Source organism: Trichogramma pretiosum, unplaced genomic scaffold (assembly GCF_000599845.2).
Source record: "Trichogramma pretiosum strain Unisexual culture from Peru unplaced genomic scaffold, Tpre_2.0 scaffold11, whole genome shotgun sequence".
Classification (NCBI taxonomy): domain Eukaryota; kingdom Metazoa; phylum Arthropoda; class Insecta; order Hymenoptera; family Trichogrammatidae; genus Trichogramma; species Trichogramma pretiosum.
Window position 1 is genome coordinate 1087467 of NW_019641702.1, and position 24400 is coordinate 1111866.

Here is a 24400-nt window from a genome sequence, read left to right on the forward strand (position 1 = left end):
CACCAAAAACCGTAAGCCTCGGAAAAATTTAGCCAACAATTTTAATTGAAAAATATACGGCGTTGTACGAAAGAGCCCGCGTGTGCGCCGAAGGGGCGGTCGCAAGCTGCGCAGTAGCTTTCTGCAGGAGTCGCAAGCTCCGCGCGATATCGATCGGTTCGAATGCTGCTGCAGCTGCTGCTCGCTCTCTCTCCGATGCCAGTCCCATGCAGTGTGCATAGGTCGTAGACACGCCGAGACACTGCACTGCACTGTGTGCGTGCGAGGGTATGCGTGGCGCGATGTAGTTGCATCGGTGGAGCGCGCATAGTGCAGTCCAGCGGATGCACATCATCCCTCGTTGTATGTGTGTGTGTGTGTGCACTGCACCTATCTCTATCTCTGCAGGCAGTAGTTCGCCCCCTTACCACGCCCGGGTGTCTTTCCGAGGCTCTCTCCGCCAACTGCGGGGGTAGGCAGGACGACGGCGCAGGGCATCTTCCGCACGAAAATCCTTGAAAACCAAACTCAAAAAGATAGATTTAAGAGTCACGTTGGACATTAAAAGGATTTCGTGGCTCGGGTTCGACCCGCAGCACGATGCGCCCGGTCGTCGTAGTTTTCATCATCGAACTGGCACTCGTCAGTGCTCAAGGTAGGTTACAAAAAAAAGAATAATAAAAGAAAAGAAACAGCCCGAAACTTGCATTTGTTTCGATCCTTCAAGAGGTTGATGCATTGTTCGAATAAAATTAGCTAATTTGGAGGTGTCAAATGTCAAGTTTATTTACATTTGGAGGTGTAGCGCGATGCATTGTTTACCTTCGCTGAAAAGTATCCATGACTGATTCAGTGCTATGAGATTATAAAATTTAAGCGTTTTTATCATTTATAAATCAGTTAACAATCAACGGTATAATGAAAGTGCACTGAATTGTATCTTAACAACAGGACTCGTTCTCATAAAAAATGCCTAATATCACGTTACTCTTTCCAGGTTTACATCCCGAAATAAAAAGTTTCGAAGCGAATCCTGACACAAAGAGGCTGTACGATGATCTATTATCCAATTACAACCGACTCATTCGGCCAGTTATTAATAATACCGAGACTCTCACAGTTTGGCTGCGGCTCAAACTATCCCAGCTGATTGAAATGGTAATTACTCTCCTCTCCGTCTCGTGTAGCATGTACACACAACTGGCCGATCTCTGCAATTGCGCCTGAATTTAATGTGTGACGCTCGCGAAACGAGAATGAGGTAAGATAATTCTAATTAATTTTTTTTTTCTTGCAGAACCTGAAGAATCAGGTGATGACGACCAATGTATGGGTTGAGCAGGTAACAACAAAAAAACATCGAGCAGCTTATGGCTATTTTGTTTGAAAATACGAAATACAACACCTTGAAAATTACGACTCGAGCATAAAAGACTGCGCCTGTAACGTTAAGCGCACACGAGGCGCGCGAGCGCTTTATGCCAATTAGCATTCGATTAAATTTAACGATTCGCATTACGCTCGCGCTTAAACTTTGCTTCGACGGCTTCGTGAAATTATAGCAGTGCGCGCGTTGTTTCGTTTTCGCGTCGGGAAAGCGGTAGAACAAAATTATGTAAAAAACACGAGAGAGCGCGATAAGAAAACATGGTTTTTTGATCGTTGTTGTTTTCTTTTTCTCTTTCTCTCCTTGCCTCGGCTTGCAGAAATGGTTCGATTACAAGCTGCGCTGGGATCCGGAGGAGTACGGCGGCGTCGAGATGCTCTACGTACCGTCGGAGAATATATGGCTACCAGACATCGTCATGTATAATAAGTGAGTATCAAAACTCGGACGCAGCGCACACGTGTAATGTATGCACACAACCGACCGCCAGAAATTTCTGATTTACGCGCACGGATGTGTAAGGGAGCGATTTCGAATAAAATAAAAAAGATGCAAAGGGAAGTTCTTTTTTTTTCTCTTTCGAATTTATTAACTCGACGACCCGCGGCCACGGACGATTACTCTTGTTAATGTTTGAAACTGCTTTGCATAGTAATCACTACTGTTGCGCCGTGCCTCTCCGAAACTCGTGTGTCTGTGCGCGCGCCCCGTGATGTGATTGAGTTGTGAGGCATAATTCACGGTTTTCATATAAATATTATAATCGATCGGTGCAAAAGTAAGAGGGATATAATTTGCGGATACGCGGCGGATAAAAACAAATTTCGTTAGTTCAACAGCTCCTTTTTGTAAATTAAAAAAAAAGATGTGCGCGCGTGTTTATTTTACTAACTGATATCCGTTGATTTATTCGATAGTTTTTTTCGTGCCTCGCGTGCATTAGAAATACTTAATGATAGGATGGCCATGGGTCGTGTAGCACTCGAACGGGAGAGTAACATATTAGGCTGTAATTTGCGCGCTCGGAGTTTGTTCATCAATTTCGCGTGTGTGTGTGTATGCGATCGACGAAAAGAATTCGAAAATCGCGCACACAACCTTCCATTACGGGATCCAACAAAAGGCAAACGATGCCTGCCGCTTTTCTTCTGCCAATATAACGAAATTTTAAATTATAATTCACACGCGTATTATGCTGCACACATACGCGAGGAGTTACACGCGTGCTGGGCAGGCCAACGGAACATCAACACTTCAAAGTCCTCCAGTGTACACGACTGGATACGTGTATCAACGATTCCCTATAATTACGCTATTCGGGCAAAAAAATGAATCGTTTTCGTCCATTCATCTTTTTGGGCTCTCTTTCTCTCTCTCTTTCTCTTTCTTTTCTTTCTCTATACGCACATCCTCGAGGCGACTGCAGCAGCAGCGACTTTACACGGAAAAAAATAATCTTCTCCTTTTATCCGAGCGAGACTTGCTCGCGTGTGCATTACACGCATTACATTTACATTGCATACATATAAACTGAATACACGTTGTACCTGCTTCGCAGCGCCGACGGCAATTACGAGGTGACGTTGATGACCAAGGCGACTCTGAAGTACACGGGCGAGGTGTCGTGGAAGCCGCCGGCGATTTACAAGTCCTCGTGCGAAATAAACGTCGAGTACTTTCCCTTTGACGAGCAGTCCTGCTACATGAAGTTCGGCTCCTGGACCTACAATGGCGCACAGGTATATGTGGCGGCGTGTGACACTCGAATCAATCAAACGTATATTTTACATTTAACGTATGCGGATCTCGCTGCGCGCAGGTGGATTTGAAACACATGGAACAAGTGCCTGGTAGCAATCTCGTTGCCACGGGAATTGATTTGAGCGACTTTTATCTGTCGGTCGAGTGGGACCTGCTCGAGGTGCCGGCATCCAGAAACGAGGAGTATTATCCCTGCTGCAAGGAACCCTATTCCGGTACGCAATTTTCATCGCGGATATTATATAGGATAGCGAATTCACGCGTTGTTGCGTCGTTTTGCAGACATAACGTTCAACATCAAGATGCGAAGGAAGACGCTGTTTTACACGGTGAACCTCATCATACCCTGCGTCGGCATCACGTTTCTCACGGTGCTGGTGTTTTACCTGCCCAGCGACTCGGGCGAGAAGGTGTCGCTCTGCTCCTCGATCCTCCTCTCGCTCACCGTGTTCTTTTTGCTGCTCGCCGAGATCATCCCGCCGACCTCCCTGGCCATCCCTCTCCTGGGCAAATATCTGCTCTTCACCATGATGCTCGTCTCGCTGTCCATCTGGATAACCGTGTGCGTGCTCAACGTGCACTTCAGGTAACGTATAGAAAACGATCCAACGATAGCGAGAGAATTAAAAAAGAAATAAGTGGATTTCTTTGAACGCGACAGATCACCGACGACGCACAACATGTCGCCCTGGGTGAGGAGCTTCTTTTTGCACTGGATGCCTCGTATGCTAATGATGAGGCGCACCCCCTACTCCCAGCCCGAGTACGACGACACTTATCTCGATAGCGGCTACACAAACGAGATGGATTTCAGGTAATTATATTCTGCCCCGCTCCTGCTGCTGTAGGCCCTTCATATTATCACTCACCGTACATACATGCGTGCACGCGTAAGCGAGCAGCTTCCAGTCTCTCTCTCTCTTTCTGTTTTTCTACCTTTAATTAGATGCAAGTTAAAAGTCTCGCCAACAACATCGTTCCTTTTTTTCGCTCGTGCTAATAAAAAATGCCGTTAATATCGTGCGTATGATAAATTACGAGCGGAAAGGTAAACTCGTACGCGTTCGCGCGCGTGTCGACCAATTATATAGGCCCAGGACGATCGCACACGGGCACTGCTTACAGCGCCTCGGCGTTTCCTCTCGCGCCATTTAATTATTCGGCAAATAAAAAAAATGCAAAGCTCGCGAGACATTTTTTCTCCTTGCTAATCTCGTGCGAACTCGTGCTTTTTCGGGCTCCATTTTTTAATTACTACGTACTCTAGTTTTTCTCTTTCTCTGTTTTTCATCTTCACTCGAACGCTTGAATTTTTTTTTTATGTTCACCGATACTTGTAAATAATCAGCAGCTTTCGAGACAGTATAAGCGAGTACCAGTCCGAGTCCAAGGAGAGTCCCAACGGCTTCGAGAGCGTCACCGTGGCCTACAAGAATATACGGGAGGAGGAGATACGACACGCGCCACACGACTCCAGTGAGTATCAATATTTGCGTCAAAATAATTATCATTACTCGTATGATCTTTGTACAAAAATTGCTCTGACACTTTTCGACTCGAGCGATTCTTAAACGTGATTTATGATATTGTCGCTATTTTGATGCGTACTCGATGTTAATTGCCTTAATAAAATTTTGCATTTGGAAAAGAGATAAATCAACTAGAATTTTTTTTCATTCCTCCACAGTAACGGACAGCGAAAACATGATCCCGAGACATTTGTCGCCGGATATCATGACTGCTCTGCAAGGAGTGCGTTTTATTGCTCAGCATATCAAAGACGCGGACAAGGACAACGAGGTGAGTTTTGTAACTTTTTCAGTTTTATTTCGCTGTAATGTAATCACATAGAATTGCTGCTATACTCAATCAAAAATAATTTGGTGAACATAAAAGTTACTCCGTGAAGTCACCCAAGGAATGATGGTGCGAAATGACGCTAAAATAATTTATTGTTAAAAAAATCCGTTTTTTTTTTTAATTTTCTCTGCATGTTAAAGTATAATTTTCATAGATACCATACAAGTTTTTATTGGACTCAAGCCAATACACATGTCAGGTCATTTTACATGTAAACTCTAATCCACTTGTTTCAATTTTCGATATATGTCGATAAATGCATTCGCTCTTAAAAATATGCTTCATTTCATTATTATTTACGATTCACACCTATAATACATTTCATTTTCATGCAAAAAAAAATTAATTTACTTTTATTGTAACAGGTAATAGAGGACTGGAAATACGTTGCCATGGTATTAGACAGATTATTTCTGTGGATCTTCACGCTGGCGTGCATAATAGGAACCGCGGGAATAATCGGACAAGCTCCAAGCCTTTATGACATGAGAGAGCCGATAGATAGGCAGCTTTCGAGCATACCCCTGCGCAAGGGTAACTATATGCTTCCTCCTCAACCATTTTTCGATAAACCTAATTATTGATGGAGAGAAAAAAATAAGGAAAAACTAAACCCGCACAATTAAATTAAAGCGTCATCATCCAATGCCAAGAAATGTCAAATTTTGCATTTTTTTTAATTTTTCTGAGTGAAAAACGCACAAAAACTTGAAAAAAAAGAAGAGCCGACTTAGAAATTTCAAGATTTCTTGTACGAATTTCAGAATTATAGTTATATATATATATCTCAATACAAACATGTATAATCCTAATTAATTATAAATTACATATAATTAAACAGTAGTAAACGAAACTTAATTATCCTCACTTTTTAATTCTCCTGATTCTTAGCTCAAAATTTTAAAATCAGAACCGTCGTTACAAAAGTTAATATTCAATTGAAACTGTATCATATTTTTATGTCAAGACTTCTCTTTGAAAATTTTGATTAGGATAGTTGTGAGAGAAAATATTTAGTCTCCGAATCAAATACTTTGAGTATGAATCTGGCAACTTTAATCGCTTAAATTGCAGTATTTAAGAAAAATCGCATAGCGATCAAAATTTATATAAATTTTCTTCTTTTATTCTAAACTTTTAACCTAACTGTACACTTATTTTACACTTTCTTCATCTTGCCTTGATGAAACGTAGATCGAGTCTCATTAATCTAATCAATTACCTAGCCAATGGAAATCAAATATTTACTCTAAATCGATGATCATTAGTTCTGGATAGTCGCTGGTACTACTTATTGCACTAGTTTGCGGTTTTGAGGGAGAAGAAAGAGCCATTTTTTTGTTGGAACTTGTTATAACACTTTCTTCGTCATCGCTGCTGTCTGATATCAAATCAATTACTTCTGCAGTACGTTTCTTGTCATTTGGAGCTGGAGTTGAAGGAGCAGATTCATCTGTAATAATTAGAAATTATAAATCATAAATTCAATTTGAACAAGGTAACATATTTCTACATGGAGAAAAAAGTCACCGAGCAACAATTGTTGCGCTTTGGTTACAGATCATAATTAAAGAAGAGAATGAAAAAGTCCAAATCTGTAGCCAAAATAGCAACCTTCAAGCATTAAAATGTATGAATGCGAAGCGGTTGTCTCGAAGTTTTATTATAATTATAAGTAATATAATAGCTAATTACCAATTTCAAGAGTTACATCAATATCCTTCTTTGAATGACTTGTGTTTGCTTCATGTTTATCTTTACAATCTTTTTCTTTTTTAAGAACAAGATTTTCCCAAGAACCATCTTGAAGCAATTGAATTTCATTTACATCAGGCAATAATTTGTTTGAACTAAGTACTTCTTGGAAGTATCCGTCAATCGTAAGATTATCGTATAAAGCAGGTTTATCACAAACAGGACAGTGCCATGTTGCTTTTCTTTCATTCATTTGTAAAAATAATGATGCATCAAAGCATTGTAAGTGATAACATGTTGAAGCACGACATGGAGTAGACATTCTCATTTTTCCTAAAGGACAAGCCAGTGATACTCTTAATGATGTTGTCGCTATTTCACTATCTGCATCTTCACACAACTTTTCTTTGACTAAAAAGAAATTATAATAAGGCAATAATTCAATGAAATTTCAGATGTATTTTTTATGAGAATGAATAGCGCACTTAATCCTCGGGTATAGTCCGAATGTTTCACTCCTTTACTCTTCATTCTTTGCAGCAGTTCAGAAGATGTTAATTTTCGCACAAGATAAATACCAATTGCATATCGTCTACCATAATCAGCAGCCCACGATACTGTTACTGTATTAGCTACTGTAGGAGATAATTTTACCAATTGACTGATATTTACAGGTCTTGGAGGCCTTTTTGGTTCAACACCAGGTTTATTCGTGGGAACAAGATTCTAGAGATTTATGAAGTAATTATGGATCAAATAAATTTAAATATATCAATTAACATGTAGTTAAAACCTACTGGTAAACCGCAGAGCTTATTGTTAACTTTGACCGTGCAATTAGGTGGAAAATTGTCCTCTTGCTCGCAAGAAGTTTCTTGTAAACAAAATCTCAATTGCACTTGAACAACATAATCCATTTTTACACCTTGTCTGCAGTCACGCGAAGAAGCAATATCTGTGGCTTGTTGAGGGGTGAGGTGAAACACAAATGTCTGTTCTTGTTGTCTTGTATTGTGATTAGGTGTTAAACTTGATGGCTTCATTAGTTCTCCGAGAAGATCATAAAATGGTAACCTTTTGAACTTCACATCTGGATGAACAGGATATTGCGGAGGTGCCACTGGCATAGGAGCTGTCAGTGGAATTCCTTTTTGTGCGGCATATGGGTAAGGTTGATAAATAGTACTTCCAGCCCTCTGCTAATGATTAAAATAAATCAATATTCTTATTAAAAATTTTTCTAAATTATTTATCAACTTTTACTAATTATTTATAAACTATTATTAATTATCAATAATTTCCAACTACTATACATTTGAAATAAAATTAATATTAAATTTTCCATATAAGTGCTTACCTGGGGTGTAACATGTGTATATCCTGGAGTTTGATAAATGGAAGTAGTTCTTTGAGTAACAGCAGAATGCGGTATTGATGCTTGATGAGCAGGAGGTAAGTCTTTAGCTTGAGCTTGCTGACTCATGGCTTGGGCATGGTTTTGCCTAGGATCAACAAAATTGGACCATCTATAGTTACATCAATATGAGTTTTAGTAAATTTACATGCTTTCAAGAACTGTCTTAAAAGTTTGTTCTAAAACAAGCTTAATCGTTTGAGGTTATAATATGCACTACGTTTGTACCGTAAGATAATTTTACTTATTTAATATTTTTTAGTCTATTTGATTGCTACCTTGTAAAATAGTTTCGTGAATGCATGTTTGGATCTAGTTGTGGAGGATCAATCGGACCCCCACTAGGAGCATACATTTGATGAGTAACTTGTTGTTGATCGCTTCTGCAAATGTCATTGATGTAATGAATGTTTTTCTTTAAATGAGATGAAACATGGACGTTATTTTTAAATTAAACTCTCTTACTGTATATTTTGATAAAGTTCTCTGATTTTCGTTAAGATTGGATGAGATCTTGACCTTAACAATTCCAGTGCACGTTGCTGAAGTTCAGTTTTTCTACCTGATTTATTTCTTCCAGCATATCCCAAAAGAGTCTGTAGTTCAGATACTCTGAAGCTCATTACCATATTCTACAAAATAAAAATAAATTAGGAATTATCAACTATATTTGAAATATTCAATGTATTGAAAAAGATTAATAATTAAGATAATTAACCGATTATGAAAAAAAATTGTAATCCACTTTTTATTAAGTGAAATACTGTATATAAGGTTTGTGTCATAAAAAAATTTTAATATGATTTTAATTTAAAAAACTTTGAAAAAAAAAAAAAACTACAAATTAAAGTTCAATTGAACACTTTCAATGTAATAAATTTCGCGATATATTAAAAAGTTCATTTCACTGTGAACCTAACCCTAATTTCGAACCAAATACACAGTGGTACATAGTGTCAACAAAAAAAAATCATGTTACAAAACAGTATCTAACCTCTTAATTGATCCATGTTGACAATCGCAAATAATTTGCAGCTTTTGATTTTGCAACGAATGCAAATAATTCAAACACAAAAATTACTGATAAAAAATCAGTACATAATGATAATAAATCAAGGGTATCACGCGTGATAGGAAACTACTCAGTGGTCGAATTATACATTGATCTAACACAACTAAAAGTGAAAGAACACTGTTGTTGACTTACAGCTCCATCCGTGCCCTAACGAGACACTTGCAACTACGTTAACGTCATACAAAAAATTGGGCGTCAATCAATTCATCAAATCCGCAAATTTGAAAAAAAACTGATTGATCGGCAAAAATTTTGAGTTCTTCTTAATAGGTACTACGAAAATATGCTCATTTGTACCGTACAAGTATTATTAATTGCGAAAAATTTTGAAGTAAAAAAATGAAATGTTTATTTTTAAAATTACGTTTAATTTTTTCTACAATTGCATGGTTGAACGCTACAGTTTTATACTATAATTATTAACAATACATACATTTAAAAATAAATTCAAAACTTGATCATCAAGTAGTTTGACTGACCGTTTAAATTGTTTATAAACTAACAATTTCAAGCATGTTGGAAAATTTTTTAAAAGCGCTTGTCTAAAATCAGAGCAGCTCCGATACAATAATAAATATGTACTCACCTCCATTTCTTCAACTTCGGACATTTTTTCTAGTGCTTCCTGACTGAATCGAAGAAAACAGTTAACGAGTTTTTATTTCAAGCTAGATACATCAAGTGTATCTTAACCTCAAAATGATAACGAGATCGATCCGGACGACGATGCTCTTATCAAGGTTTTTAATGAGCCTAAAAACTTGACTGATCGCACGGTCGTCACACTAACATTTGTCCAACTATGTCACAATGACACGCACACAAGCCGCCAAAATGATCGCTTCACTTTTCACTAATCGAACGAACACACATTCTCTGGACGCTTTAGAATCAATGTCAAGGGGCCCAGGCTCATCCAATAATCCCGCCCTTCAATTGAACAATCGCAGCGCACTCTTGCCAATGTTCAACAACGACGACGAGCATGTCAACAGTTGAACAGGACAATCGGCGCTCTCATTTATTATGCCGTACGTGTCTCAACAGGCTAACGAACTTCTCGAGCCGCTAAACCCAGGCGTGCTCTTTACGCCGTAATAATGCAGAAAAATTGTTTTTGCGGCTGCAGCAAGAACTTGAGCGGCGATGAGTTCAACTTTCGTACGGCGACCCAAGTGTACGTGACTGCTATCGTGGTGGGGTCTCCATGCAGACTGCTGCCTCTCGCTCGCTCTACACACCGAGGCTCGTATATGCACGAGCTAGTCGAGTAGGTAATAGAATGTGCGTGTGTGCATGCGACGTACGTGTGTGTGTCTGACTTTGCCGCTATGTGATGCTTTGATTCTGCTATAAGGGATTTTTAAACATGGCTGCGGTGGTATAGAAAATGCTAGTTCCACGGGGGTGGTCTCAGCTACGTTTTTCCGCAAATCGCGACCGAACGAACGACAGTTTTATGTCTGAATAATGTGACATTCTAACGCTGCAGAGCAACGCCACGTGGTTGATAAACTTTTTGCAGATTAATTGTTTAATTTGAATTTTCCACGCCGTGTTGAGCGGTGAAATGGCCCCCCTCCACTCCGAGACCAACGGCCAATGGGAGTCTTAGCCCAATAGCATGATCGATTGACACGTAACGGTTTTCCATTGTATCACGAAACTGATTCGACGCAGCCAAATCGATATCATTTCCCGTTTCTTTTCTATGGGACATTAGAAAATGTCATGCTCTAATGGAAAAATACTGCATTGGAATCACTATGAAAATCACCTAATATGTGCGAAAACTTGCACCGAAAAAATTTTCCTTATCAGTACGAACTTCGAACATAACTTTTTACGGAAACCCAACATTTTGTCTAGATTTCAATATCATAAAAAAATTTAATTTTCCTTTCTATCAAGTCTTACCTATGCAGTTCTCAATCGTTTTTTTGTTTCAGCGAAGTGCATGAATTAGTTAATAAATTAATTCGTTTCATTTTCAACAATATCGTAATGATTGTCGAGTCGTAAAGACTTACAGGAGCTATTTTTTTTTTTATAAAATAACGTGCTTTTAAAATCTCTATTTACATTGCTTGATTAACAATAAGTTCTGAAGAATGTGGTTCCCGAAAGAGGTTTCGAATTTCATTTCGTAGTATGAAACAAAAAATTCAAGTTTTAGAATACCTTGTAAAATAACACGCAAAAAAAGTAAGTTTACTAAGAGTTGCCTCGAATTTCCGACAGGGATGAGAAACATTAAAAATTCAAAAATTACCGAGATTAGGATGATAATTTCAAAGAACCGTAAAAGGGATTTTGCACTTTTGCATAATTAAGGCTCGATCAAAGCGAGTTAAACATTTAAAGTTCAGTTCATGAATTAGAAATTGCCTGAAGTGTTATATTATCTTCACCTGATAACTGATTCATGATTTTTATGATTAGCTACTACCCTTGCGCTTGACCAATTGCTTGTAATCAGTGAGCTTGAATTTTGAATTCTTGATATTCTATCATTATTTCGATTTATCATCGATCAATTTTCCTGTTGAGTTAATTAACTAAATTTAATGTATCGATAACTGCATCAGTTCGAGTCAATACATAAAAGAGATAACGACGTGAAGATATAAAGCTGCAAATTTTTAATCGCGTTTTCCGAGATTTTCACTGAACCTTTTTATTCAACAGTTACATGAATTTTTTCATTTTGTTATTCTGTAGACATTAAAGTAGCTTTTTGAATAAATACACCGCGGAAATAGTGTTTGGAAATTTTCAGCTTTACATCAATTTCATTGTTAGTGATGAGAACGCTCAATGTGTTATTACTGTAAAATTAATGACCATAAATATGAATCGATTGCGGTTAATTAGTTTAAGAACTAACGAAACCAAGGTTTCAATGAAACATTTCAAACATTTTCCAACGTTTCCAGTGAATATTTTGTGAAAAAATTCCATGAATGTCTGAATCATAGCAAAATGAAGACGTTCATCTCTAGTTATATCGAAAAATATTTTTTGGGAATCTCAGAAAACATGAAAACTTGTGAATTTTACATTAGCTTCCATGCCATCTTAAAAATAAAAAGGGGTTTTTTTCGAAAGAATTTTATTTCATTATTTTCAACTTTATATTGATAACATTATCAATGACAACATAACTAATTAGTGACTGCGCATAACTGGAAATGCATTCATAGCACTGAATGCGAAGATAAAAATAAAATCTAATTACAATGTGATGAATACACAGGAATTACAAATTTGGTATTAACTTTATAATGATATAACTTATAAACAGTCAATATTAAAAATAAATTTCCCGTGAATAATGCTCTTAATATTAAAGTTTTGAAACTTCTCGTAGTTACAAAATCAGTCTTTTAAGTACCAATCAACAAAATTTAACTACAATATTTACGTTGCAGATATCAAAATTTTTGTAATAAAACATATAGATTCTTAGTTTAGGTTTGTTCATTATAACGAATAAATACACTAATCATACTCCTCTCCATAATCAGATCCATCATCGTAATCATTATCATCGTCTCCTTCATCATTCTGTCGAAGAAGGTGACCGATGCCTATTTCTTCGCCATCTTCGCCATCTGCCTCTTCTTCGGCTTCATCATCCAAATAATCACCATCTTCGTCTTCTTCAACTAAAAATAACAATTTTTAAATTAATAATATGAAAAGGTTTATTTTATGGTAAATATAAATATACAAACCGATTTCTTTCTCCGGTGTTCCTGGTGAAGGCATTCCATTACAGAAAGTAACAGGAGTACATTCGTCTGATGATGAGGATGCTTTACGTTTTCTCGAAGGAATTTTAATACTTGAAACTATCTTATTGTCAATTATTTTTGGAGTTCCTTTTTTCGGACTGCAAAGAAATAAACGAGATTATTGGTATGCTTAAAAACGCAGAGTACTTGAAAAATTTTTTTTATTAAAAAGTACTTACGACATATTCGCCTCTGGTGCGACAAATTCAACATCTTCAACTGTTTGATTTTTATCAATGAATGCATTAACTTCGCTATTTAGATTTTTTAATACTTCATAGTTAATTTTTGTTGAAATTTTTTTTTCGAATAACATTTTTTCTATGGCTTCACCTTTAATAAACAAAAAATGTTAAATTAAAATGTAAATATCGTTCTATTTTTATTACTTATTCGAAACAACTTTATAAGCATACCAGCACTGTTAGCCGTAGTTTGATTTTTCTTTTTTTTAGTAGTTCTTCTTCTTTTCTTTTCTGGTTTACCTTCTTCAATATCTCTTTGACGTTGCTCTTCTTTTTCTGAAAATAAGTTAATAATTTTGAATATTACGATTCAAAACATTACTAAAATTATTTAATAAATACCTTGCTGTTCTTTTAAATATTTTTCATTTACTCTATGCCACAGTGAACTTTTGAATTCAGCTTCTTTTTCTGACATTATGTAGTTATCTAATTCTGCATCATCGATGTCTGTTATATCAATTTCTCCTTCTTCCATCTAAAAAAAATTGATTAAAATAAAATGAACTTTTTTAGAAAAATTTATTCAAAACTTACTTCTTCAAATGGACATTTCTCTGAATCTTTGTTTGCCTCATCTGTGTAAAATGGTCTGTCTAAACCCATTGCAGCGATATCGGGGCCGAGGCCAGTTTCTAGTACTTTTTCCGGCTGTTCACTAATCCCTTCGACAGATTCATCGATATCGTTTATGACTATTTCTCCAAGTACGTTTAAATTTTGTTCTTTCACAAATAGATCTGCCGATTCTTCTATCGATAAGGAATGTTTTCGAGATTTGATTTTTTTCGATTTTTCCAGCTCTCGATCAATTTCGGCTTGAAGTCCTGAAAGTTCCTGATTCATATCCTCTACATTTAGCTAAAAGTTGAAAAAAAGTTTATATATTTCTTTTCTGCTGCTTTAAATACTGTTCGATTTTGTCATTTTCGGTTGTTTGCTAAAAAAATTAATTCTTACCTTTTGCAATCGCTCTCTGTCCTTTTTTCTTGATGCTTTAAATGATGGCGGATCCGCTTCTGATTCTACGTTAATTGTCATGAATTGTTCCAAAGTCAAATCGCCCGAATCAGTTTCACCGAATTCGAGTAATCTGACAATACAAAAAAGTTGTTGAAGAACTATTTGCTCGTTAAATAAGTATTAAAATATATTAATCATCTTTTACCTTTTACGAAGGGTCGATTCATGAATCTTGACGATTTTAACAATATCACTTGGAGTTCGGTTAAATTCGTGCAATCTGGCAGCCATTAATAAAGCTGTAAAAAAGCAATTGTAGACACATTAAATATTATGATTTCTTTCCTTAAAACTGCGATAAAAAATATTTACCGGCTCCGCAAAGACCAGATGGCCTACGACCGGTGTGGATAAAATCCTGTTTCATTCTTCTCACTATGCGCATTGCAGTCTCTGATACCTTGTCTCGTTCTGTTCCCAATTCTAATTGTCCAGAAAATCGATAGATAAAAAAAAGAGGATCTGAAAAATGATTTAATTTCCAATATTTATTCTGAGAAGAGTAAAACATAGTGTAATTCAATTATCGTGTTGTGGTTATCAATAAAGCACACAATTTCGTGATTTTTTTTTGCCGTCTTATAGTTTAGACAAAGTATACTAAGAATAACTAAAAGTTTTAAATTGAAATTTTCAACACAATTTCAAATAATTTTCGATCAATTAATCACCAATAATTAATGATTACTCTCAAATGTTCAACATAAGCTTTTAACATGAAAGTAATGAAAAGAAAGCATCAGTTCTGCTTTTGTTATGTATAATCGTCAGTCTCATCTTTAAGTTACGAGCGGATGTGGAAAGCTCGCCATCTTAACCGAATTAGTCCAAAAAGCTCTGAGCCAATGGCCTTTCGCATATGCATACCGTGCAGCACACAACTATCGTACTCCTGAAATTTCGCCCTTTTTATAATTCCTTATATAGCGTAGCTAAGGGCCAAACTTCAGCTGCGCACCTCGTTCGTGCTCGCGAAAATTTCTGCGCGCGCACACACACTCGCACAGTGAAATTTTTGCACGCAGAAAGTCGCGCACGCACACGGCAACGAAGCGCACTTGGAGGCACAGTCGAAAGCTCGAAGTCTCCGAAGCCGCACATCCTCCCCCGTCTTTTGTACAATATCGTCGTTGTGGACAGTTGAGAGGCAACAAAAAGAAGCAGACAATAAAAGAGTGCTCGAGTTTTACCGAATTCTCAAATCTGGAGGATAACGCGAGGGAAAAGCTGGCGTCTTCTCAACAGCATCAGCAGCAGCAGGAATCAGGCTGTGCTGCTACGGCAGCCGCGGCCGCTGCTGCTGGGGCAATGGCCATGTCCGGCCTCTACTCGAAGCTCGCGACAAAGCCCTGCAAGAGGTTTCAGGACAACATCGCCTGCAGCCAGACCAACGCCTGGGTCAATGGTAACTATGCAGAATCATCTCGTGCATATACAGTCATGGCATATTAAAAAAAAAGCTCTCGCGCGCGCGGAGCTTTCGGAGAAGCGGCCGGTGTCTCTCGCGATACGTGCAATTATTACGTCATAGGTGTACCGTCGATTTTTCCATTGTCCTGACTCGACATTATGAGCTCTCAACGATATGTATGCCCAAAAGCCAGTTCTTGTTTATTCGTGTATAGGTGTATACTGCTCGAAGCTGCGAGTGCTGCGCTCGGTAGGAGGGCAGAGAACACCCCCTTCGCTCTCGCGAGAGTTCGTTCACCGACCGCCGACCGACCCCTTCCACCGACAACGCTCCTCTCGTCTCTCCCAATTCTCGCGGATTATTCTAAAAATAAACGAACTTGTTCTCGGGTGAAAATCAATTTCACTGCGGCAGAATGTGTAGCTTGTACGCGGCGCGACAGGAAAGATTTTTCAGGAATAATTCGTTTCGACGTGCAGTTTGTGGTAATTCGGTGCGCGAGGATCGATTTAGGGCTAGGGTAGGCGCAGAGGTGCGATCTGCTTTCGCGGTGGTTGTCGTTCGGATGATTTAGTAAGAAATAAAAATCGTCGATGTTTGATGGAAAATCCTACGGGTCCATTTGGCGTTAATTTTCATCGAGAAGTAGAATCAATATTTATTACGAATGAATACCCTAACGCAGTGTCACATGGTATGAATTTTTTTTCTTATCAATGGTGCACTCGTGCTTGATAATAATTTTCGTCTGAAATGAAAATTATCTCGAGAGCCTGATGCTCTCCGAGCACGCTTGCGATTCCCTCTCTGCACCATGCAGAATGTTTGTGTGTGTGTGTGTGTGCAGAGACCAAACATATAAGGGAGAGGCGGCCAGTTGCGCGCGCAGCGCAAAATTGCACTCATACAAATAGAATAGACGCGGTACACACGCAACACATACACTATGCGGATATGTGCGTGCACCGTCAAACAGCTTGGACTATCTCTCTCTCTCACTTTATATCGCGTGTAACGTCGTCATCGCTATTCCATAAACACGATATAGGAGCAAGAATCTACTGTTCTGCTGGGTGCGCATAGTCTCGCTCTCGCCCACATGCATTCACATATTTATCAAGAGGACATAAAGGTTGGCCAAAGATGCGTACGGTTCGCATCGACGTGATCCTTGGCCATTGCCATAAGTGACCTCGGCAATTGCGAGAGGGAAAAGGATCGAAAAAAAGTCACGAAGGTTGGATGATCAGTGCTGAACGCGAAGTAATGTCATCGAGCGACGTTCGCGCGTCCACCTCGTCCGCTCGCACTGCTGCTGCTGCTGCTGCTGCGTCCTCGCCGTCGTCCAGTCGGAGGAAAACTAGTGGCAGTAACAACAACAACAACAGCGAGTCGTCGCGCAAGCGCGATATACTGCACCAGCATCATCAACATCAGCAGCAGCAGCAGCCCTGCCCTGATAACCAAATCTTCAACGACGGTATATATAGTACAGTATACATATAGCGAATTAACCTACATATGTCATATATATCCTTCTGCTAACGTGCACGCGCAAAGCCCTCGCACATCTGATGCAGCACAGCGTTGTGTGCATGTATACTTATATACAGTTTACACGTTCGGCCTCGCGCATCGCTCGCTTACTCACTGCCTGAGTGCCTGCCTCTGCCTAGTACCTATGATGCGTTTGAGCTTCAGTCGCAACGTAAACGCGATACGTCGACGACGACGACGACGATGTTGTCGCGCGACGTCGTTGCAATTTTAGACGCGTGACGGTATGTACCTTTGATCCGCAAAATTATCCTCACTGCTATGTAGAAAAAGTGCGCGGGGAGTTTTCGTCGAGTAAAAAAAGTGACATAAGCCATTGCGAGGCTGAATCATTACGGTAGTAGGGCAGGTTGCGCTAGAGCGAGCGCAGTAGTGGCGAAGATGCTGGGGGTCATCGGGTCCCGTAGACGCTTGAACGACGGAAAGGGATGTTCGGAAAGCTCCAACGGTCTGTCTCTTGTACACGATTTCACTCTATTTTTTTTTCGTCAAAACACATAAAATAACGGGTAAATAAAGTGGAGTTTAAAAAATGCAAAAATTTTTGTCAACAGCAGAATCACCGAGTACATTGGCAAGCTCACCCCCGACGCTCAGTCCCATCTCATCGTCCATAGTGCTGCAGCGAGAGGGAGTCATAAATCAGCCATTGAGTACACCAGTCTCGCCACTGTCGTCCATAGCGTCTCCGATAACACAAAATTTCAATATACTTTCACTGGAGGACTGCACTCAAGATCCTAACTGGCAGGCTACCAAGCCTACGATAAGAGAGCGAAATGCTGCCATGTTCAACAATCAACTTATGGCTGACATTCAGTTTATCGTCGGGAGTCCAGGTAAAAATAACTTGGACTATCATATTAGACAAAATCTAGTTGATCAAGAATTGTTCGGTAAAGTTACGTAAAATGTATAATTTTAGGCCATACACAAAACATACCAGCTCACAAGTATGTGCTAGCCACAGGAAGCTCGGTGTTCTATGCCATGTTCTATGGGGGGTTGGCAGAAAACAAAAAAGAAATAGAAGTGCCAGATGTAGAACCTGCTGCATTTTTGGCTTTACTTAGGTAAATAATTAATAGCTGCAAGAAATCATCAGCGCTTGTACCGTGATCGGTCAATAATGAAAGAAATCTTAATTTCAGATACATGTACTGTGATGATATCAAGCTGGAAGCTGATACAGTCTTGGCAACTCTGTATGTGGCAAAGAAATACATAGTGCCGCACTTGGCGAGGGCATGCGTGGCTTTTTTAGAAACTTCGTTGAACGCAAAGAACGCCTGTTTACTATTGAGCCAGTCGCGATTGTTCGAGGAGCCGGACCTGATGCAACGATGCTGGGAAGTGATCGACGCTCAAGTAAGTAATAGCGAAGCGAAAAACAGTCATCAACAGGGCCGTCGTTGCACGTGCCATACGTCCGCCATCAACTACGCGGACTACGACGACTCGTCGGACGACGAAGCCGACGAAACGACGACCAGTTCCTCGAGAACGACGCCGCAGCTTCAGCGCTGGCCCGGCGGTCAGAGGATCGACTCGGCCAGTTGCGCCGAGCTGCGTGCGCTGCCCTGCAGCAGCAGCAGCAGCAACAGCTTGTCCGAGAGCAATTGCTTTTTGTTCGACGCGAGACTGCAGCCGAAATTGTGCAGGACGCGGAGCGAGCCGCACGTCGGCGACGGCAGACTCGACGTCGAAGTCATCCAGAACATTACGTTCAAGGATAGCTTTAGCTTAGAGGAGACCTGCCGAGACTGCGAGATCGAAATGATGGAGGACTCGCGCTGCAGTCGGATGAGCGATCAGAGTCGTTGATTTCTCAGCTCGCCATTCATTCATTATCTTATTATTTTTTTCTTCTTCTGATTCAGAAGAATTTAATTTGCCGGATTGACTTTAAATTACATTTACGGATCGAACTGCCATATGACGAGATAAATCTCGGAGTACTATAAATTAAAATAATAATTACTTGTAAACTATATTTTAAGTTTTCTCGACGCGCGAAAGTTACTTTGAATGAAATTCAATTGAAATGAAATTGTTTTGTCCACAAACAAGTGTGCAAGCGTTTTGAGGTATATGAACAAGTGTCTATAAAGTAATTCTACTGCTTTTTACTTTCGAAATATAATAATTGTGATTTCTTTTATATACGGCTGTGTTCACTTTGTGGAATTCTGAGACGAAAGCAAAAAATCGTATACATTATATATAGTAAAAAATGTTAAGATATTTAAAGTATACATGCGAAAATACAGTAATTTTTTCTAAAAAAAATATAACGTCTTTTTGAGTCATTTATCGAAACCTAGGACACTCACAAATTTTTATTTTCAAAAGCATGAATTTCTTTGCCATAGTCGATAACTGTCAAATTTCTTTGATTTAGATTGGTAAAATTTGTTCGATAAATGTAAAGATCTAAAAGACGTGAATTTTTGTCGCTACAAAAATTAATCGATTTTCATCAAAAAAGCGAAAACTATGAATCTCTAACGAGGCCTTGAAAAAAAACCTTGATTTTTAGGCGGAGATGGCACTGCGCTCGGAGGGTTTCGTTGAGATAGACATACACACGCTGCAATCCGTTCTATCGCGGGAGACTCTCAATTGCAAAGAGATACATTTGTGGAACGCAGCCTTGAAGTGGGCTCACGCAGAGTGCCTCAGACAAGATATCGAGCCAACGCCGAGTAATCAGCGATTACTGCTCGGTCAGTATGCGATGCGGAAATTAAAATCTCTCGCGCTAACGTGCGCGTAACTCCATGATGAATCTACTCTACATTTTGTCTTTCTCTCTCTCTCTCTTTCTTCCTCTTGACAGGATCTGCTTTGAACCTGATAAGATTGCCGGCCATGAGCTTGGAAGAATTCGCCAATAGCGCTGCCCAAACGGGCATCCTCACCCAACAAGAGACCATCGATATTTTTCTTCACTTTATCGCCAGCAACAAGCCAGCGCTGTGCTATCCTACCAAGCCTCGTCAAGGATTGAAGACTCAAGTAAGTGTCATTGACATATGCGCTGCGTAACGAGCAGCTCGATACAACTTATATAGCAGAGGAGCGACGACAAGTCGCGGCGCTTGATTGAATCAATCAAACGCATGCCTCAATTAAAGCCCATCAGCGTCAATAAAGAAGCCCCCTTCTCGCTCTTTTTTTAACAGGTGTGCCATAGATTCCAGTCGTGCGCCTATCGCACGAACCAGTGGCGCTATCGCGGCCGCTGCGACTCGATCCAGTTCAGCGTCGACAAGCGGATATTCGTCGTCGGCTTCGGCCTGTACGGCAGCTCGTCCGGCGCGGCCGACTACAACGTCCGGATCGAGCTCAAGCGGCTCGGTCGCGTACTGTCCGAGAACAACACCAAGTTCTTCTCGGACGGCTCGAGCAACACGTTCCACGTCTACTTCGAGAATCCCATTCAGATCGAGCCGGAGAACTTTTACACGGCGAGCGCCATACTGGACGGGGGCGAGCTCAGCTACTTCGGCCAGGAGGGCATGTCCGAGGCGACCGTGGGCAGCGTGACCTTTCAGTTTCAGTGCAGCTCCGAGAGCACCAACGGCACCGGCGTCCAGGGCGGACAGATACCGGAGCTCATATTTTACGGCCCACCGTCGGAAGATTGACGCTATTACCAACAGAACGCCGAGATCATGGTCTGACCGCTACCGAGCATTCCATCGACCCTGAGCTTATACGTTTCAGAACACGCTTCTTACGGATCGAATGCTAGTTATCCCGATGTGTAATTAAATCTCATGCCCATTAGCGAATTTATCTTTCGGCTTGTTTTCAATTGTTTTGGTCTTTGATCGTTATTAATCGTGAGCTCAGTGAAGCAAATGATAATTGGAACAAAAATGCATTATTCGTGCAGATAAAATAAAAAAAAAAATTGAAAAACAACTTCGGTAAAAGCATAAAATAGCAATTGTTACAAATGTAAATTATATAAAGGGTGTTGTTCGATTCTGAGATTTTCGAGTTACACTATATATAAATGTGTCTCGCGCGTGATGCAACTTTTAATGAAATTCATTCAATGACTAGTAATTTTTATTTGCAATGCAAATGTGCAATTTCATGATCAAGTTGAGCATTGTAGATTGTATAAATCAATGATGAGCGTGCGATGTGTTTTATACGTAAGACTAACGTCATGAGTCAATGCAGGATTAGATGTATTATAATAGGATTCGTAGTTGTATGCTGAGAGTGAACTTTTATGAGTTTTGGAAGCAATTCATTGTTGAAAGAATATGTTTATTTCACTGCCTAATTTTAAATGATTTAGATTTACACGCCATGAGACGTTCAATTTCTTTCAATGATAATTCCTGCGATCTCTGACTGTATTTGTTAAATATTTTCCTTCAAAATCTTATGCAAATTAGTAGAGGCTCTGGTTAAACGTGTTGTACTTTGAAATCTTTACTATTAGTAGTATTCAAAACTGTGTATTATTCTATTAACACGTACTTAATAATTTAATTGTTAAATCAGGCTTTTAAATCCAGTATCAAATTTTACTAAGTTAAAAATGATAGAGTTTTAGAATTTATTTATCAAAATCGAATAAGCAATATATATTGTTATAAAATTGAAAAAGTTGTCCTTAATCAGAAGATATTTGATTTACTATTTGAGCCAAAAATTATTTTATATTTTCAAATTATAATTAATTTAATTCATGTCAAAAATTACCAATTATTTGATACTCTAACTGATTTATAACTGCTAAATCTTGTTATGGTTTTAACATGATAAAAGCACTTATTATAAGCTCTTGATGATGTAGAATTTTTAGATAATATCATATTTTAAGAATATATGCTCTATACTCTTTGAAAATACATCGTATTTTTTTCTAAAAATGTTTTCATTTCTACATTAAAAATGAAAATCGAAATTTTTAAATCAAAGTAGAGATCTATAAACATTCAAAATATGTATCATAGTACAAAAGTGCTTTTAGATGTAAAAAAAAATGTGTAAATGCTCAATATATAAGCAAATGCACTATTTAAAACAATTTTTGTGTTTTATTAAGGCCTTTTTTGTATTTTAAAATAGATAACAATAATAATTTATAAATATTTTTCTAACTTACTAATTGGTGGCAGTTTGAGACATAACTTACCCATTGATGGCAGATTTTGACATAATTCTTTTGCGAACTTCATATATGTTCTTCCTAATTCATGAACGCAGACCCCCACAACATCACTAAGGTCAATCAGCAACACTGCAGACATTTTATAGTTGGTAGTGAAATAAAATGGTTGAGATTTTCAATAGATGAATTATACTCACACTCTGATTTTTCATGTCTTAATGCTATATAAATACACGCAGCATGATTGATTTGTTGCTTCCTTCCCCTTGTCAAGTTTTTTTGTAGAACCATTCTGTAATAGTTGACTGCTGAATCAATAATACTCGGTTGTAGCCTAAGATAAAGATAAAGTCATGATTAAGATTACTTGTAACTGAAATTCAAAAGCTTTCAAATCTATGGTATTACTAACTGTAATTTTTGACAAATTCGTGTGATTCCTCTTTTTGCGTTTAGTAAAGTTATTTCTTTGGATTCTTTTCCACCCATCATTAGCCCTAAAAATTAATAAAAATTTTAACTATTATTGGTGAATCTCATTTAAATCTATAAAATTAATTATAATAAAATAAAAATCAAATCAGTATAATAAAAAATCATTTTACCTGCATTGAAACTACTAGCAGCACCAGTACTATCACTTGATACAAATGTGCCACTAGCCATGATGTGCCCCGATGGACTCTCGTCAAATGTCATTTCGTTAACAATGACTTGGTCCTCCAGGACCACACCACATCCCGTACAAACAGTGTGGGCTCCTGTTTCAATATCTGTGCTACCGCACGACGTGCATTTTAGGGTTGACATCTAATGTTCATAAATCATAAATAAAATAAAAGATTATTATGTGGTTGAAAAATAGTCAAAAACAAAATAAATGCAAGATGCAACCAACTAAGAAATTACATGGACATGGAAAAAATGCTCAAAAATCACCGCAGTGAATTCAATTTTGTTTTTTTCTAACGGTATCATCCATAAATTTAATATATTTCATCAAAATCGTACTTACAGTAAGTTTTGAAATATTAAGCTATGGTGATTCAACAATAAAAAAACTCAAGTGTGATTACAGTTAGAAACTAATAAAAGTGTGCAACAATTAATCTTTTTTTTCATCGATTTTATTTTGTTACGAGCTTTGAGGAATTCATAGACTATTTTTTTCAATTTTATCAAATAAGGTATTTTATGTGTATTTATATGCACACATGTATGGGCATTCTAACCTTGTTGTAACAAAAAGTAATAACGCTAATACAAACCTTGACTCTTTTTTCCAAGACTTGTGCACAAATAAAATTTATACTCCACAGTACTTTCCTTAGGGTTGTAACAGCCCGTATTATTGCATCACACAAAAAAACAAAATTTTCGTATAATATTCATTCGTATATGTATTCCTTCGACTCTACCGATTCGTAGTTGAATTCTTAGATACTAGAGGCGTTTGTGTATGATCAACAGTACCGCTAACGACATTTGCTACAGTAGCCCTGTGGGTAGAAGCTTTGTCCTTTACTACAAAGATCGGGGTTCGATTCCCGCCTTATTCAGAAAATTGAAACAATGATCCATTTACAGCATATCGTTGATAAATATCATTCTCAACCATCATGTTCAGGCTCTAGCTTTGCTGTGACTGGAAAAATTTTACTTGCGACCAGTTTTTTTACGTGTTTCTTATCTAATGCTGTTATCAATTTACTATAACTTTTACAATTTTGTTCACGGTTTTTTTGAGTGAATTATTCTAAATTGTAGGTGACTTAAACTTTCAATTTTATAAAAAAAATAAACAGTATTTATGCTCCTTACGAGATCTCGGATATTTAAATAAAAATCGTATTTCCTATGTCAGATAGCCCGTACAATGCAGATTTGAATGTCAGGTCTAAATATTGTTCGAATAAATTAAAAAAATTAATGTATTTTGATCCGATAACAATTATTTCAAGTAAACCAATTAACGAAACCAAAAATGAATCTTATTCAAAAAAACTCGAAAATGGCCAACTTCAACAACTAAGAATGTCGAACGTACCATTGCTTT

At 38.3% G+C, this 24400-nt stretch overlaps 4 protein-coding genes across 16 annotated transcripts; 2 read left to right on the forward strand and 2 right to left on the reverse strand.

Moving 5' to 3' along the window:
• Nucleotides 1-220: 220 nt before the first annotated feature.
• Nucleotides 221-5830, forward strand: LOC106653872 (acetylcholine receptor subunit beta-like 2). 3 transcript variants are annotated; one of them, XM_014373471.2, is made up of 11 exons: nucleotides 221-634; nucleotides 977-1137; nucleotides 1277-1321; nucleotides 1686-1795; nucleotides 2925-3105; nucleotides 3186-3342; nucleotides 3410-3713; nucleotides 3789-3941; nucleotides 4476-4603; nucleotides 4815-4927; nucleotides 5353-5830. In XM_014373471.2, the coding sequence occupies exons 1-11, from the start codon at nucleotides 580-582 to the stop codon at nucleotides 5569-5571; spliced, it is 1626 nt and encodes a 541-aa protein (XP_014228957.1). In that variant the 5' UTR covers nucleotides 221-579; the 3' UTR covers nucleotides 5572-5830. The 3 variants fall into 3 exon arrangements, with proteins under 3 accessions (XP_014228957.1, XP_014228958.1, XP_014228959.1); XM_014373472.2 differs by having other exon boundaries at nucleotides 4479-4603; XM_014373473.2 differs by having other exon boundaries at nucleotides 4491-4603.
• Nucleotides 5646-9846, reverse strand: LOC106653871 (E3 SUMO-protein ligase PIAS1). 6 transcript variants are annotated; one of them, XM_014373468.2, is made up of 8 exons: nucleotides 9758-9846; nucleotides 8562-8728; nucleotides 8375-8479; nucleotides 8040-8184; nucleotides 7480-7878; nucleotides 7168-7408; nucleotides 6683-7093; nucleotides 5646-6440 (listed from the first exon to the last, which is right to left on the reverse strand). In XM_014373468.2, exons 1-8 carry the CDS (start codon nucleotides 9779-9781, stop codon nucleotides 6232-6234), a joined length of 1701 nt encoding a protein of 566 aa, XP_014228954.1. In that variant the 5' UTR covers nucleotides 9782-9846; the 3' UTR covers nucleotides 5646-6231. The 6 variants fall into 6 exon arrangements, with proteins under 6 accessions (XP_014228954.1, XP_014228952.1, XP_023318411.1 ...); XM_014373466.2 differs by having other exon boundaries at nucleotides 7480-7881; XM_023462643.1 differs by having other exon boundaries at nucleotides 8040-8208.
• A 515-nt stretch (nucleotides 9847-10361) lies between these two features.
• On the forward strand, nucleotides 10362-22079 carry LOC106653898 (BTB/POZ domain-containing protein 6-B). 6 transcript variants are annotated; one of them, XM_023462646.1, is made up of 7 exons: nucleotides 10362-10445; nucleotides 17759-18043; nucleotides 18130-18277; nucleotides 18356-18572; nucleotides 19744-19930; nucleotides 20044-20222; nucleotides 20390-22079. In XM_023462646.1, the coding sequence occupies exons 1-7, from the start codon at nucleotides 10379-10381 to the stop codon at nucleotides 20852-20854; spliced, it is 1548 nt and encodes a 515-aa protein (XP_023318414.1). In that variant the 5' UTR covers nucleotides 10362-10378; the 3' UTR covers nucleotides 20855-22079. The 6 variants fall into 6 exon arrangements, with proteins under 6 accessions (XP_023318414.1, XP_023318412.1, XP_014229027.1 ...); XM_023462644.1 differs by lacking the exon at nucleotides 10362-10445 and adding an exon at nucleotides 15339-15641; XM_014373541.2 differs by lacking the exon at nucleotides 10362-10445 and adding an exon at nucleotides 16579-17127.
• LOC106653897 (transcription factor IIIB 90 kDa subunit) lies at nucleotides 12267-24349 on the reverse strand. The gene is made up of 14 exons (XM_014373540.2): nucleotides 23613-24349; nucleotides 22950-23154; nucleotides 22757-22841; nucleotides 22542-22678; nucleotides 22369-22473; nucleotides 14549-14698; nucleotides 14382-14475; nucleotides 14174-14306; nucleotides 13751-14074; nucleotides 13556-13691; nucleotides 13385-13489; nucleotides 13148-13301; nucleotides 12909-13066; nucleotides 12267-12839 (listed from the first exon to the last, which is right to left on the reverse strand). The coding sequence occupies exons 2-14, from the start codon at nucleotides 23152-23154 to the stop codon at nucleotides 12673-12675; spliced, it is 1953 nt and encodes a 650-aa protein (XP_014229026.1). The 5' UTR covers nucleotides 23613-24349; the 3' UTR covers nucleotides 12267-12672.
• Nucleotides 24350-24400: the final 51 nt, after the last annotated feature.